The 15,611-nt window shown below is 39.4% G+C and overlaps 1 protein-coding gene across 8 annotated transcripts in view; it reads right to left on the reverse strand.

The window, feature by feature from the left end:
• Nucleotides 1-15,611, reverse strand: part of LOC122809420 (hepatocyte cell adhesion molecule-like) — a 358,687-nt gene that overhangs the window by 71,055 nt on the left and 272,021 nt on the right. For all 8 annotated transcript variants that reach the window (XM_044080912.1, XM_044080909.1, XM_044080911.1 and 5 more), the window contains one exon: nt 13,947-13,997. In XM_044080912.1, coding sequence (XP_043936847.1) covers nt 13,947-13,997 — 51 coding nt within the window. The remainder of the gene's footprint in view (nt 1-13,946; nt 13,998-15,611) is intronic.

Consider the following 15,611-nt stretch of genomic DNA (forward strand, 5'->3'; position numbering starts at 1 on the left):
GGCACCGGCTTCTGACAAGACCATTCTCACTACCGATTCCAGACAAAAAACAATGTCTTCTCTTTACGACTACCGTTTCTCAGAGACCGACAGATTCTCTCAGGGCTTGAAGCCAGGCCACTCCTAGGAAATCTGCTTCAAGCCACCATCTTGCTACTGCTCCCCCACCCCAAACTCAAATGCTTAAAATGGCAGAGGATCTCATCTTCCTTATCCGAGGTACTCAAGCCCCCACCCCTAAAAGGAAAAGGCTTCCTTCTCCAGAAATTTTGACAGACCAAGAGTCTGAGGACTCTAATTATTCTGCCATTGAAGAGGAACAACACCCCTTAACTGTTTATGAGGATTCAGATGCAGAGGAATACATCCCCTCTGCCTCCCCTCCAGAGGACCTTTCCTTCGGAGAAACCCTCCACACCCTCAGGGAGCATTTTCAATAGGAATCTCAGGACGACCCACAGTCAAAGAAATGACTTAGAGAGTTTCTGGACCTACTCCAGCACAGACCCCTGGCCATCCCTCCTATTCTAGAAGTGGTGGATGATGTTTTCCTTGAATCCAGCTTAGCCCCTGATGCCCTGCCTCCTGCTGCAGCTAAACCTGACATGTACTACAGAGTACCGGATTCTTACAAATACCTGTACGGGAACCCTGCTGCAGACCCTGAGGTCATTACACAGGGACCCAAAGGAGCTAAGACTAGTTCTGCCAAGAATCCTCTTCCTTCTGACAAAGACTCCAGAGCTCTGGACAGATGGGGTAACCTTAGCTATCAGAGCACTCAATTGTGAGTTCCATTTGTTAAAATATCAACAACATACCTTGGTACAAATAAAAAAGAAGATTGCTACCTCTCCTGATGGTGCTAACTCAAAAGAGCTGGCAGAAGTACTTCACTCTGCTGGTCAAGTGGTCAAGCACTCATTACAGTGTGGATATGAAGCCCTAGAAGCCTCTAGCAGGGCAGCAGTGACAGGATCTGTTATTAGAAGACATGTATGGCTGAAGGAACAACCTCTTTCTGATCATGTCAAGTCTAAATTTATTGATGCACCCCTAGTTAAGGAACACCTGTTTGGAGAAAAAGCAGAAGAGGTGCTTAAAAAGATGGAAGACAAAACAAAATCTATGCAAACAGTAAAAGATTTATTTTAAGTTCAACCACCCAGATTCAGCAGAAACTTCCCTTCTAAGAACTGGGCCTTCCCTGCACCCAGCAGACAGGGCCGAAGTAAGCCATGCAGGGACAGGACATCCAGGCCCCTATCCCAGGGCCAGCAAAGAAGCAAACAATGGATCACTTCTGCCTCTAAGGCAGGGAGTTCTAAGCCAAGTTTCTATGGTAAACACTCAATGACTACCCCCTGCCCTCCTTTCACCCATCTAAAACTAGGAGGAAGGCTCACCCTCTTCTAGGACAATTGGGTCTCTATAAACATTGACCAATGGGTATTAAAAATAATTTCTCAGGGATACAGATTCTCCTTCAGCGAACTCCCAATTCCAAGAGGGTACCCAGACCTCCTCCCAAAACAGTGGGCAGAGGCATTCAAACAGGTAAAAACACTAATATCCCAGGGGGCAGTAGAACTTGTCCCTCCGGATCAAACAGGAAAAGGTTTTTACTCCAGACTATTCCTTGTTCCCAGAAAAGAGGACACTTGGCACCCCAGACTGGATCTATCCAAACTGAATACCTTCTTGATGGTCCTCAGATTCAAAATGCTAACCTTGCAGCAGCCCCTGCCTATGGTCACACAAAATGCATGGCTGGTGACACTAGACCTAAAAGATGCCTACCTTCACATTCCCATCTGGGAATCGTGCAGAAAATTCCTGTGCTTCAGAGCATACTATCAGCACTTTCAGTTCTCTGCACTGCCCTTTGGGTTATCTACTGCTCCCAGAGCATTCCCCAAATGTTCGCCCCGGCTATAGCATTCTGCAGGCAGAGAAATATACAGATTTACCCTTACCTGGATGACTGCCTCACTCAGGCAAACCACAAAGAAAAGTTGCTCCAGGATCTTCTCTTGGTCAAAAAACTCCTAACTTCCCTAGGGTTCACCATCAATGAGAAAAAAAAATCAAAGCAAAACCCTACCAGGAAAAGTATTTTCCTGGGGCCTGTGCTAGACACAGAAACCCTAATGGCCTTTCTATCCCCAGAAAAGCAGAGCTTCCTGCCTTTTTACTTCACCCAGCTGGCTTCCAGAAGTCACCTCACTGCGAGGAAGGTCCTGCAAGCCCTGGGATACATGGCATCTTGCATCCTTCTCATCCCTGTCACCAGGCTGCATGCCCTGACCCTGGTGTCAGCACTCTCAGTCCCTAGAGACCACTCTCCCTCTGATTCCTTGCATAAGGGATGAATTTCTCTGGTGGGTAGAGGCCTGTGCCATGAACAAAGGTCTTCCCTTCATCCTCCGCCCTTCCGGCCAGACCATCACCACCGACACCTCAGACATAGCTTGGGGCACTCACCTAGCAAGCAGGTATACCCTTGGAATGCCCAGCAACTTCACTTGCACATCAACCAGAAAGAAATGATGGCAGTGCAAAATGCTCTAACTTTCTTCCAACCCCATCTCAAGCCAGGGTCCTCCTTATAAAAACAGACAACACCACAGTAGTGTGGTACATCAACAAACAGGGGGGGCAACCAATCTTCCCCCCTGTGCAGGCTAGCCATGAGTCTATGGCTTATAGCCACCTCCATGGGGCTACACCTAATTGCCCAATACTTACCAGGGATCAACAACACACTGGCAGACCACCTAAAGCAGAAACTTACTGGACCCCCATGAATGGCAGCTCCACAGAGAAATCTTTCTGAAAATCATCCAGGAGTGGTGGACCCCAGAGGTGGACCTCTTTGCCTCGCACCTCAACCACCAGCTGCACAAGTTTTGTACCAGGGAGTATCACCTCCGAGCTTAGAAGGTGGATGCCTTGACCTTCCCCTGGAGCTCCCTCTTTATGCACGCATACTCTCCTCTGCCCTTATTCCCAAGGTTCTGATCAAAATAAGAGAAGAGAGACCAAAGGCCATCCTCATTACTCCAGATTGGCCCAGACAGCATTGGTACCCCATACTACACAGTCTAACCTTACAGCCCCCAAAGCTGCTTCCCCTAAGGTCAGACCTCCTGACCCAGGAGAGGGGGAAGGTACTGCACCCAGACCTACAGACTCTCAAACTTTCAGCATGGCTTATACACTAAAACCTCGCAAGAAGTCACTGTTAAGCAAACAGGTCCTAGACATCATCACAGAGGCCAGAAGGCTCAGCACAAGAAAACCTTATGCTGGAAAATGGAAAAGATTCTGCTGGAAACAATCAAAAGGGGCAGTACCTCCTAACCTTCCATCCCTCTCATCCTGGGTTTCTTAGCAGAGTTGCTCAATAGTGGCCTCCCCTTTTCCTCTATTAAAATTCATGCCTTGGCCATTTATGCCCATTGTGATTTAGATCCACCCCTCTTCTGTCACCCTTTAATTAAGCAATTCCACAGAGGGGCTTCTAATATCAGGCCTCCCAGAAGACCTCCTACTCCTCCCTGGGACCTGAATTATGTGTTAGAGAAACTACCCTTACCTCCTTTTGAACCTGCCACTTCAACAGAACTGAAATGCCTCTCCTGAAAGACTGCCTTCCTACTAGTCATCACCTCAGCCAGAAGGGTCTCAGAACTTCAAGCTCTCATGGCTGTCAAGCCCTTCATAATTTTCCATGCAGACAGAATCCCTGAGGACTAATCCCTCCTTTATGTCCAAGGTGGTATCTGACATGACCCTTAACCAGGCCATACACCTTCCCACCTTCTTTCCCAACCCTCAAAACAAGGGGAAAGAATTCTACACTCACTAGACATGCACAGACAACTCAGATACTATCTGGACCGACTAAACCATTCAGAAAAACTGACCAGCTTCTGCTAAGCTTTGCCCCAGGAGCAGAGGGGAAGCCCATCTCCAAACAAACCATTTCCAAATGGATCTCACACTGTATCCATTTTTGCTACAGACTACATGGGAAACCCATCCCTAAGTCGATCCATACCCACTCCACTAGGGCAACCTCCACTTCCACTGCCTTCCTCAGAGGAGTACCTACCAGCGAGATTTTGGAAGCGGCCACCTGGACCTCTGTTCATACCTTTACAAATCATTACCACCTACCTCTCTTTTCTAAGTCTATGGCAATGGTTGCCTCTGCAATTCTGCAGGGCCTCCTGACCCATACCTAGGACTCTACCTATCCTTCCACCCTCTACCTCAGCTTTGGGAATCCTCCCACAGGTGATGACTGCAACAGTGAAACACGAAGAACATACTACAGTTGTGTACACTTACCATAAATGTAGATGTTCAAGTGCATTCACTGTTGCAGTCTTTCCCTCCATCCCCCTTTTCACTTCTTCCCCCCAGGGGGACATATGCTCCCCAAGGTGGCTCTTTGCCACCAGGACAACTTCTCTCTTTTCCCTTGTACGTCTGATGGGTTAGGGCAAGAAAAACTGATGTAATGACATTGGTTGCCTTGCTTTACTGATGACCTGACATCAGACTACAGGTGACAGCCGCCAGCACACAAAAACATTAACTCTGGTATTCGGGCCGGCCGAGGGCTACCACAGCAGGGATAACCCACAGGTGATGACTGCAACAGTGAATACACTCGAACATCTACATTTATGGTAAGTGTACACAACTGTACTTTTCTGCGTGCTGTTCGTTGGTAACATGCTCCTGACTTCCTGTTTTAAAGTTAAACATTACTAGAATAACAGGATGTATGTTTGCCTGATTTTTCTGAAGGATATAAAGTCTGAAACCTAAATGTTTGCCATTATTTAGTGTCTTTAATCCTCAGTAATTTTCCCAAAAACCACAGACTATATGAGGAACACACCCAACATGTGATGCAAAAATCTGGGCATTCTATGAAAATCTGGACAATTGAGAAGCATGGATGGTGAGTGTAAACATATTGGACTGTGTTACACTACCTTTTGGAAAGTGCTCACTAAGTGTTTTATGGCTTTAAAAGCCAGTAAAACACCTAGCATTTTTTTTTTCTTTTTTTCATTTTTAGTGTAACTTGTAGTCTATGGAGCAGATAAATATCCATGCATTACAAAGAATTATCAGCAGTTTGCTGATTGCTAACCTAGTAGTATGTGTTCTTGACATGGATGCCAAGATTCACCTCTTGAGCTTCGCTGTTGAGGTGAATTTCGTGGCATCCATGTCTTGAACACATATGTGGTCAGCATTGGCAAACTGCTCATATTCGTCTTTGTGGCTTACAATATGTTGTATATAGTGAAGACTAATGAGTTATGAATAAGTTTAATACATTTAGAATACCTTGGTTTAATTTTCATAGCTTTCTGGTAGTTATGCTGTAATCAAACAAATTGCTTAAGCTTCCACATTCCTGTTCCTAGATTAACAGTTCAGCCCACCTTTATCTGTCACTCCAAAAGCAGATAGTGAATGTGAGCAGACAATGCAGTGCATGTATACTAACTATTGTACACACACTGAAACATACATTGTAGACGTACATGTTCTTTTATACTCCAGTAAACTGTCCGCATCCTTACATATCAACACATGCAGAATCTGGATGAATGTACATGAATACATGAGTAGTAACATACAAACATACATGCTGCAGTACTGTGAGTAGGTTTTCCAAGGCATTTGTTTTAAAAGAACTTCAGATGTAATAAAAGAATGTCAGATTTCAAGACTAGTACCCCCTGTCCCAATTTTATTTCATTTTTATGAGTCTTCAACTAGCATCTAATAGTTTTATAGTGCTCTCAGTATGTACATGGTAACCAAGATTCTGATAAGTGCAAGACATAGTTAAAAAAAAACATTTATTTAATTAAATAGTTTTAAAACCTAAGGTCATAGTATTACAAATGTCTTAATTTAAATAGTTGTAAGCCCAAGGCCATAGTATTAAACATTTATTCACATAGGTAATTCTAAGACCAAGGTAATAACAATTAAAATGGTTGTAAAACACAGGTTAATCATTGCTTAATGTATCTGTGGAGTTCATTTAGGTAGTCAGGAGTACTACTAGCATGTCAGATGAATTTTTAGAGTCATATTTTAAGTTTTAAAGCCTAGGGTCATAGTATTAAAAAATGTATTAATTTAAATAGTTGTAAGCCCAAAGTTATAGTATTAAACATTTATTCACATAGGTAACTCTAAGACCAAGGTCATAGCAATTAAAATTGTTGTAAAACACAAGTTAATCATTGCTTAATGTATCTGTGAAGTTTATTTAGGTAGGAGTATTACTAGCAGAGTCATATTTTAAATTTGATAATAACATAATGAACTGTTTTTCTTAGTACCAAAAAAAGCCCACCCTGAAATCTGAAGTTCAGAAAACTGGTGCATTCTTTGTTACTGAGTGTTTCTTCCTGTACAGTTAGTGGTCGAATTTTATTGCAACAATCACATTGTTTAAGAGCCAATGTGACTTTGTTTTTCAATCACTGAAAGTACTATAAGGTTTATCAGTGTGTATCATTTTTTCCTCGGTATTTAACATCTACAGACAAGGCTGCCACAAAAGATTTTCTCACTTGCTGTCTCTCTCTGTCTTGAGTCACAGATGACTCCTAGAGTGACTCCTTGGTCAGTCACCTCTTTCTGTGAAGTTTTCAAGCCAAAGGGAGGGAAACAGAAGTAGGTTGCCAGGTCTTTCTTCTGTGTGATACATGGCTGCACTCACATCTATGGACAGTTGAGAGTCCCCAGTACACCTAATGCATGTCTTTAGAATCTTGGAGAAAACTGGAGCACCCAGAGAGAGCCCACATGAACACAGAGTACATGCTAACTCTGCACAAAAGGCATCTCTGCCAAAAGCTGAACCAGAGAACCTCTTGATTTAAGGTGGCAGCGTTACCCTTTGCACCACTGCAAATGCATTATTCTTTACCTATACATGTTCTCTGAGGAATTTACTGAAGTTAGGTAATGTTTAGAAAGGCTATTGAGTGGCTGGTTTGTATTCCTATTTGTGAATATTATGCGTATGATTTGCTAATCTAAGTTAGCTGATATTCTTCATTGGTATACAGCAATAAGTTGACATAAATTCAATGAATATTATTTCGTACTGGCATTAACTACATTGCTAAGATCAGTGCTTTCAGTAAACGCCATGTGAAATGAATGACTCTGGATTCCACAATGCTGCCTTATCAGCTTCTTGAGCTAATATTCCGGTTTCTGCTACAATGACTTAGCATAAATGAGGACACTGTCAAAGTTATTCAACCAATTCTCTCTGTTTATTGTAACCGTTGATGTGAAGCTTTATGTAAGCAATAATGGCTTGCAGGGCAGACAGAATTTAGAAATACCAGACTACCTGGGAGCTGGTGAGACTGGCAGAAGTATTTCTCAATAATATTCACTAAGAAGGGCGTTGTTATGCTTAGAAAACGGGCAGTGCTAGAAATAATATTGACAACTTTTTTGAAATGGTTACTAAAACTGTTAAGTATTTTGGAAGTCATCAGTCCTTCTACTTGTAACGGAATTGGCAGAATACATACAATTGCTTGTATATAGTTGTTGCCACATAGTAGTTAAAGCTATCGTTGGCAATGCCCAGGTGATGTGTGAGCACAATGGTACTAACACTATAGTGGTGTTATCCAGAGGATTATGCACATGTTGCTTGTGGTGGTATGATGACAGTGGACCTAAAATAGTGATAAATTTTAACTGAAAGTGGTCATGTAATATACTTGTCATAGGTACATACTTTTATATGCTTCAGAAATGTATTTGAGCAGCTGGGTTATAGTTGTCTGCTCACTAGACAATAATTCTCCCTCTTTTCTGTCGTTATGATGTGTGTGTTGCTTGATTTTCAAGCTGTGAAATGTTCTTCATATAATGCTAGCACCTGAATTCATGAATTCTGGATTTTGCTGCATTCTTTGCTAGTATTTAACTCTTCTTTCTGTTAGCAAGTCCTGTTTCGCACCCTGAAGCTCGATTATTTAACTGCATGGACAGAATAAAGAAAGTTACCTTTTGAGCAGATAACTATAAAGAAGGATTACCTATTAGGAGATATCTCAAATGCAAATTGCATATAATGGTACCTACTGAAAAAACAAGCGTGACATAGACAACTTTCAGAATTGTGAACTTTTAAACAAAATGTCATCTAACAAAGTATGATATAGATGACCACAAAATAAAGTAAAACAAAGATTACATTTAACCACAACTCACTCCAGAGATGACAGCACCTGTCTTGTAGTCCGCTGAAGAAAAACTTCACCAAGCTTGTAAAAATTCAATGAATTTAATAACACAATCACAATAAAATGAATGAAAAATAGCATGTCTCTAGTGCCTTGGCTACCATTTAAAACAAATAATAAACTGAAGTGCATTCAGCTTTTTAAAATAATAGAATATTAAGAATAAGCAAAAGATTTGTATCTTATAGATTGGGCTACCCTGTACTCACAATGTGTGTGTGTGTGTGTGTGTGTGTGTGTGTGTGTGTGTGTGTGTGTGTGTGTGTGTGTGTGTGTATTGGGGGGTGCTGAGTCCCTCCACATCTCAAACTGTATAAGTAATTGTGAGGCTGTATGACTTTGGAGTAAAGGAAATACTTGGTTTCAGTCAAAGCAGGTATTTTCTTTACTCAGAGTTATTGTAATCCTAGAATTAGTGTATTTAGTGATGGGGTTTTTGGTAAAGCCCTCAAGGGTTTGTATTACTTCATTGAAGGTTCAATTCAGCGAACCTTTCTTCATCGAACCCTAACCATCAAACATGCACTTCAGAGAACATTCTCACTGAAAAAAAATTAAACAGGAAAACTAAGCACTTGGCCAAAACAACACTGGAACAGGCACCACAGTATGTAAAACCCACTAAAGTGGGGGACTTCGCCAACCCCCAACTATATATACCTACTCTGAGATCACACTACAGTGGGGAAAAGGGCAAATTTGTGCTGCTGGCCAACTGCTTCCTGTAATTATGTAGATATGAACATTCCCTGAAATGAATATTCAGTAGTTAGGGTTTGATGAAGAAAGGTTTGCTGAAGTGAACCTTCAATGAATTAATATAGACCCAGCCCTCACTGCAGACAGGAAGGGAGGAAAACCCTTTTTAAAAATAATTTAAGTATACATCTGTCCATGTGTATGCCATTAGTCAACTAAATCCATCCATCCATCCATAACCCCTTTTTACCATTTTTACACAAGGGTTCAGGGTGTCACATCAATAGTGACCATCACCTAGATCCAATGTCTACACCACCAGGTGGCTAGCCCTGCCGCACTTACTAGACCTGTTGTGGTTACCGGTTATAAGTTATAGGTTACTGGTCAGTGGTTATAGACCCACTGAATAATTGCAACAATTTATGTTAATTTCCAAACAAAAGGGTAAAAAGGCTGAAGCCATGCAGATGAAACACTTGATGCCCTTAAGGGGTCATTGCATATGTCCTATAGGCCTTCACTACAAGAGGTTTAAGGTATCACACAGCAGAAACTGTAGCTTGGCTGGGTTTTTCTTGTAGTTTTTAATGTATGTTAATTTCATACTGTCTTTGGTTACTATGCTCAGGTCTGCATCTAACGTTTAGTAAATAATTAGTGCAGTTCAACAGCATGCAGTATTTTATCTCGGCAAATTAATACTTAGTCTTGTAGAGCAGTATAATATGAAACTAATTCCTACTTATAGATGGAATTAGTAAAGACGGCAGTTTCTGATGCAAGCAATCTAAGACTGGGAAACTTTACTGACTATGTGTTTTAAGAAATACCTTTTAAAGTTTACAGATAGTATAAGGAGTGGTGATAACTACGAGTGTAACTGCTTTAACTTTTTATACTTCTTGCATAGGGTTGCAGAGTATTGCTGTAGAATATGTTGCTACCTCACAGCACTTGATTCTCCAGTTCAGTTCTTGTTTGGGATGCCTTTTGTGTGCAGTTTGTGCATCCTAACTGTGTCTGTGTAGGTTTTCATCAGGTACATCCTCCTGTATGCCAAGGACATGCTGTAGGTAAACAGATGATTATTCAAATAACTCTTTGTTTTCCTCTTGTTTGCATGCATACATACTATGTTGAACTGACATGCTGTTCAGAATTAGTTTCACTGCCTTACACCCATGCCCTAGGATTTGATTCAGAAACATTACCACCAGCAGTAAGACCTCTTTACTGCTGACAGTAGACATTTCTGATTCAGAGACAAACCTGCCATAGTGCTGTATCTCAGAGGTGCAGTACCACAGTAGGCTGTTTTTCTGGCTTACTGCAAATGTAAAAAAGGCATTCTTGAGGAGACGCATATGATAAATAGCCATGTGATCTCCCCAGAAATGCCTATAGTAAGTGCTTTGCACAGCCGAGTGATTCAGAGTATCGCCATGTTAGTAAATCATTACCACCAGCCACTTTAGTTAATTTGGTCAAATGGTTGTGTTCACCCTTTGTACTCCATGGGAGAGAACACGTTAGAGATAAGTGCTGGAGACTTTAGCAGACAGGTAGGTCTGGGAGGTATGTTACTGTGTGTGTGTGTTTATGGCAGAGTTTGTACATATATACAGAGTTATGGGTGTTGTAAGATGTATGTGCGTGTGTGTGTGTGTGTGTGTGTGTGTGTGTGTGTGTGTGTGTCTCTCTCTCTGGGTGTTCACAGTAAGGGTGTCAACTAGGGAATAGGTGGAGTAGGTGTATGTGCATGTATATGTATAGTGAAGTCTGTGTGTGACTGAGATTGGGTGGGGGGGTGCTTGATGTATTGTGAGTGTACGTGGTAATGTCTGAGAGAGAGAGAGAGAGAGAGCGTTTGTGCGTGCTTGAGTGTGTGGTGGGGGTGAATTCATTACCTCAAAACTCCCTCCAGACTAATGAGCACTGGATTTGGGTGGAAGACACAAGACACCAGTGTTGCTTTTTACATATTTCTCTAAATTATTTTAAAAGTTAACAAAACAACAGGTTTGACATAATTATGCATTTTCTGAACAATAAGAATTATGAAACTCTAATGTATGGCATTATTTACTGACTCTACTTTGCTGTGAGTTGCAAGGGAAAGGAAGACATAAAAGGCAAAATCAGGAATGTTTGCGGGGGAAGGAGAAGTGTCTGTGTTTGGGAAGACACCATACATAAAAGGCAAAATCAGGAATGTTTGCGGGGGAAGGAGAAGTGTCTGTGTTTGGGAAGACACCATGCCTGTCAATGCCCATGCTCAGCACTTCTGGGCAAAGTTGTCAGGACAACTAGATAACACCAGGTAGACTTTGGAAATTGTTAGAAAAATATGTATTAGTAATATGCCTAGTGCATTTGAGGTTTAAAAAGGGTTAACACATTTATTCTATTTCACACTGCATAAATCTGCACGAACTGCAGAAGCATTCCAATCTTGTAATGTCATGAAATATGCGCAGTTATGATCTTTGCTTATGCTTTGGAAATTTACAGGGAAGCATTCAATTTCTGCAATTGTCAGGGAAATAATAATAGATGTATCACTTCTACTAATGTCATGAGATTTAAACAAAGAGTTATTGATTTTCCGCTTATGCTATGAGAAAATACACTGCTATAGAAGCTATTGATAATGAAGACAAAGGCTGTCTGAAAATATGAACTGCAATCAGCATTTCATTGTACCTAAGCTAGAAAAGTACCTTGAAATGTAATATATGTATTAGAGCCGCACAATAGAAGCTTATAATGGGCTAAAGAAAATACAGCCCCCAAGGTCAGGTTGTTTTTCTCAAATGTTTTTCATAAATCCAGTCATGTCAGCAGGAAATCCAAGTAACATTTTCTATGTAACACATAGTGAGTTTCAAATATGAACATGTCAGCAGGAAATCTGAGTAACATTTGCTGTAGAACAATACAGAAAGCTGTGTCTAACTAATTCAACCAGAGAAAGTAACATTTTATAGAACAGTATAAGAGAAGCATGCTGCCTACTAGTAATTAGGCAAAATCCTGTATTTGCATGTTTTTGTCTCCTTGCTGCAAGTAATAAAAGGTGCCATACCTGAACCTTACGTGAATTGGTCTTTGAAGTTTTTTCCTTTGACAGAAATGTTACTCTAAGACATTTAAACAGTTAATAGAGCAACATGTCTTGCATCATGATACAGTTTCTGATCAAGAAGATAGAGAAAATGGTCATTTTTGGCATTATTGAGTGACTGTAATTATCCATTACTTACGAGGGAGAGGGGCAGCCTAAGAGGCAAAATCAGCTGTATTCTGTAAACTCAGGCACAATTGAAAGGTACGGGGATGTGTCTGCAGGTGTGTGCATTTTAATGTGTATATGTGTGGGGGGAATGAATGAGAGGGTTGCCTGTGCCAACAAAATTCATAGGCAGCTGGAGGTGATTATTGTAGTTAAGTGCTTGTTAGCACTTGCAGTAATCACAGATTGATTCAGAGACATGTAAATTACCTGAGAATTAGGTCTTTCCTTGTTGCAGCTAATAATGTCTCTGAACCACTGATTTCTGAAATCATACTAAAAATTACTGCAACCTTACTGCTCATGGCTGGACCTGTTTCTTAATCCTGGCCATTGAGTGTGCATGGATAGGGCAACACATCCCACATGACCTTGAACTGGAATAAACAGGTTATTGGAGAATGAATGACTGTTTACATTAAACTGCCATTAACAGAGTGCTGCATTAACCGATTTTGTGGCAGCCTTCATCTATGTATGTACATACTCATTTTACTTTGTTTTAAGATATTTTTATAATTAACTGTCTTCATTATTTAATCTTTGAATGGTGTTGTTTATAACCTAACTGCTTTATTCATCTTTGAATGGTGCTTATATCCTGAAAACCTTTTTAAGATAATTTTATGAATGTATAAATACTTACAAATGTATTCCTTTAGTTTTATTTTGTGCTTTAGTTACATTATTACAGCTCATTATAACAAGTAGTGACGTGTAACTTTGAGTATCTGACAGATGTGTTTAGGGAGAGTGTGATAATTAATTATAAGTAATATACTTGTCCTTTTTATTTGATAAAACATTTTTATTTTGGACCCAGGTGAAAGCTTTATTTTCTGCCCACCGTTGATAGCCATGTTAATGAAGGGAGGTTGGCTATAACATTATTTTTGTCCAGATAATGTATGGCTACAATGATACTAGCTGGTACTGCAGCAAAACTTGTTGACACTTTCTTGTGAGGGGTCACATACCGACTACCCTTCAGTTTTTATTTTCTGATATACCATAGCCACCTGTCACCTTGGCCTCAAAAGTCTCTCCAGTACTGACTTATTTTTGCAGTTCCCTTCACTTCTGTATTTCTCTTAGCTGATGGTGAGGAATCATGTCTGCAAAGCTAGAGGGCATTCACCAGGGAATTAGATGACCTGTTCTTTCTTAAATGTAATGTGCGCAGTGGTATCACATGATGTGCATGTCTACATCCTAAGGGGCTTTTTACAGTGTTTTATTTACTAGATATCCACTATAAAATATTTAACCAGTGCTGATTGTTCATTCTGTTAAACAGAAATCACATTTTCTAAATCCTGTTACAACAGTGTTAAAAGAATGGCTACTGGAAATGTGTAATCCTACTGAATTTCAGAGCTGCATAAAAAGGGAGAATGAAGTCAAACATTTCAGGATTGCTTTGTTTCACATTAACTCTTCCTTTCACTAAAGCTTTCCATTTTTCAGTGTTCAACGAAGTACATTAAGGGTAATAGTATGGTAATGTTCAGCCTGTTTATTTTATTGCATATGGCATATAAATAACTTCCCACTTTGAGCAGCAACCTTGTTATACAAAATTAATGCAGATGACTATGACTTAAAAAATCTTAAGAAATAGGTTATACCTCTGTTGCTTGTATATGACTGTATGCTCCATCTTTCTAGTCTGGCCCTTCCTGTAAGATGATAGAGAAAAACAAGAATGCTTTGAGAACTAAGATGAGATTTTTTACATCATGCATTGTGAATATGTTACAATCCATAGTGTGAGATATTAGAAGAGTGACCAAAAAGCAGTGTTACTGGGCAGTACAAGAAATTATCTCTAGTTCACCAAAAGAAGGGGTAAATTGCATTCATAAATAATACATTTTATTCTCATAAGTAATAAGTATTATTCAGTCACATCTCTCAATGATCCAGACGTGCTCTAATGTCATATAGGCAGTGCTATGTATGATACAACAGAAAATAAGCATGAGATACTTAAGTGCTGACAAGCCTTGTGGACAACATGACATTAAATTTAGCCTAAAATTGCTTCACAGTAGACCAAAGCAGGGTATAATGTAAAAAGACTGCAGCGCTAAATGTACTTCGTGATGAGCAACAGGTGACTCATATTAGTGTGTGCACATATGCATCAATTACATATATTCTATACACTTATTTAAATATCAAAAACAAAAAAACTCCAAAGCAGACTCAGAAGTAATCCAGGCAACAAAATAGTATTCCAACTCAGGTTTTTAGCGCTTTCATCCACTTATTTTAATTGTGAACTTCCTCAGAAAATAACAAACACATACTCCCAAGTTCCTTTAAATACTTAAAAAATAGGAAATGACATCACAGTGTCGTTTCACATATTTTTTTAAAAACATTTAAACTCTATTCATAAATACACTTTATATTATAAGTATGTTGAATATATATTAAATAAAATTTTTCCATTACTTTATGATTTTTTAAAAAAATAATGTTTATAATTATGACATATATCATCGTTGTTTCAATAAATATATAACTCATACTAATAACCATTAAATAGAAAAAAATTATATTTTCACACATTTCTATCTATTTGATAAAAAACATTTCAAATTAATGGATTCATTTAAACCTGGTAATCAATCTGCTGCCAAACAGAGTTGCCATAATGTTTCTTTACATTCCAGAATGTTGTTCAGATCCCCTCCCAAAGGCACTTCTTTAACCTTCTCTACTACTGAAAATTCAAATTTTTTAAAATTTGAACAACCAACTGCATGTTTTGCTAATGAATTCAACATATCTTTCTTTTTTATAGCTAAATTATGTTCGTATATTCTGCGCTTCAAACTTCTCTTTGTTTTTCCTATATAAAAATGTTCACATGATGCGCAGCATGCAATATATACTACATATTCAGAATTACAGTTGTAATAACCTCTAGGCCATATTGTATAATTTAAACATTGTACAAAAACAGAAGAACTGTTGCTTATGTACCTACATTGTTTACAATTTTGACAAGCAAAAGTTCCTTTTTTTATACTGGCACTTCTAGTGTTACTAAAATACTCTTTGTTGTCCATTTCTAACATATACTTTATATTAACCAACCTTTTATAAGTAAACATGGGTGTTAATCCTATTCTTGTAACTAGGTCTTTATTTCCAAGCAAAACTTTCCAATTATTTTGAATTATTTCCTTTATTTGCCCCATTTCATTTACTATAGGTAACGGAAATGAGATGTTTTAATTGGTATTTTTCTCCACCATCACTGAACCCGAACTTATACAAAC

The sequence above is a fragment of the Protopterus annectens genome, chromosome 8.part0, assembly GCF_019279795.1.
Source record: "Protopterus annectens isolate FY-2018-M chromosome 8.part0, PAN1.0, whole genome shotgun sequence".
Taxonomy (NCBI): domain Eukaryota; kingdom Metazoa; phylum Chordata; order Ceratodontiformes; family Protopteridae; genus Protopterus; species Protopterus annectens.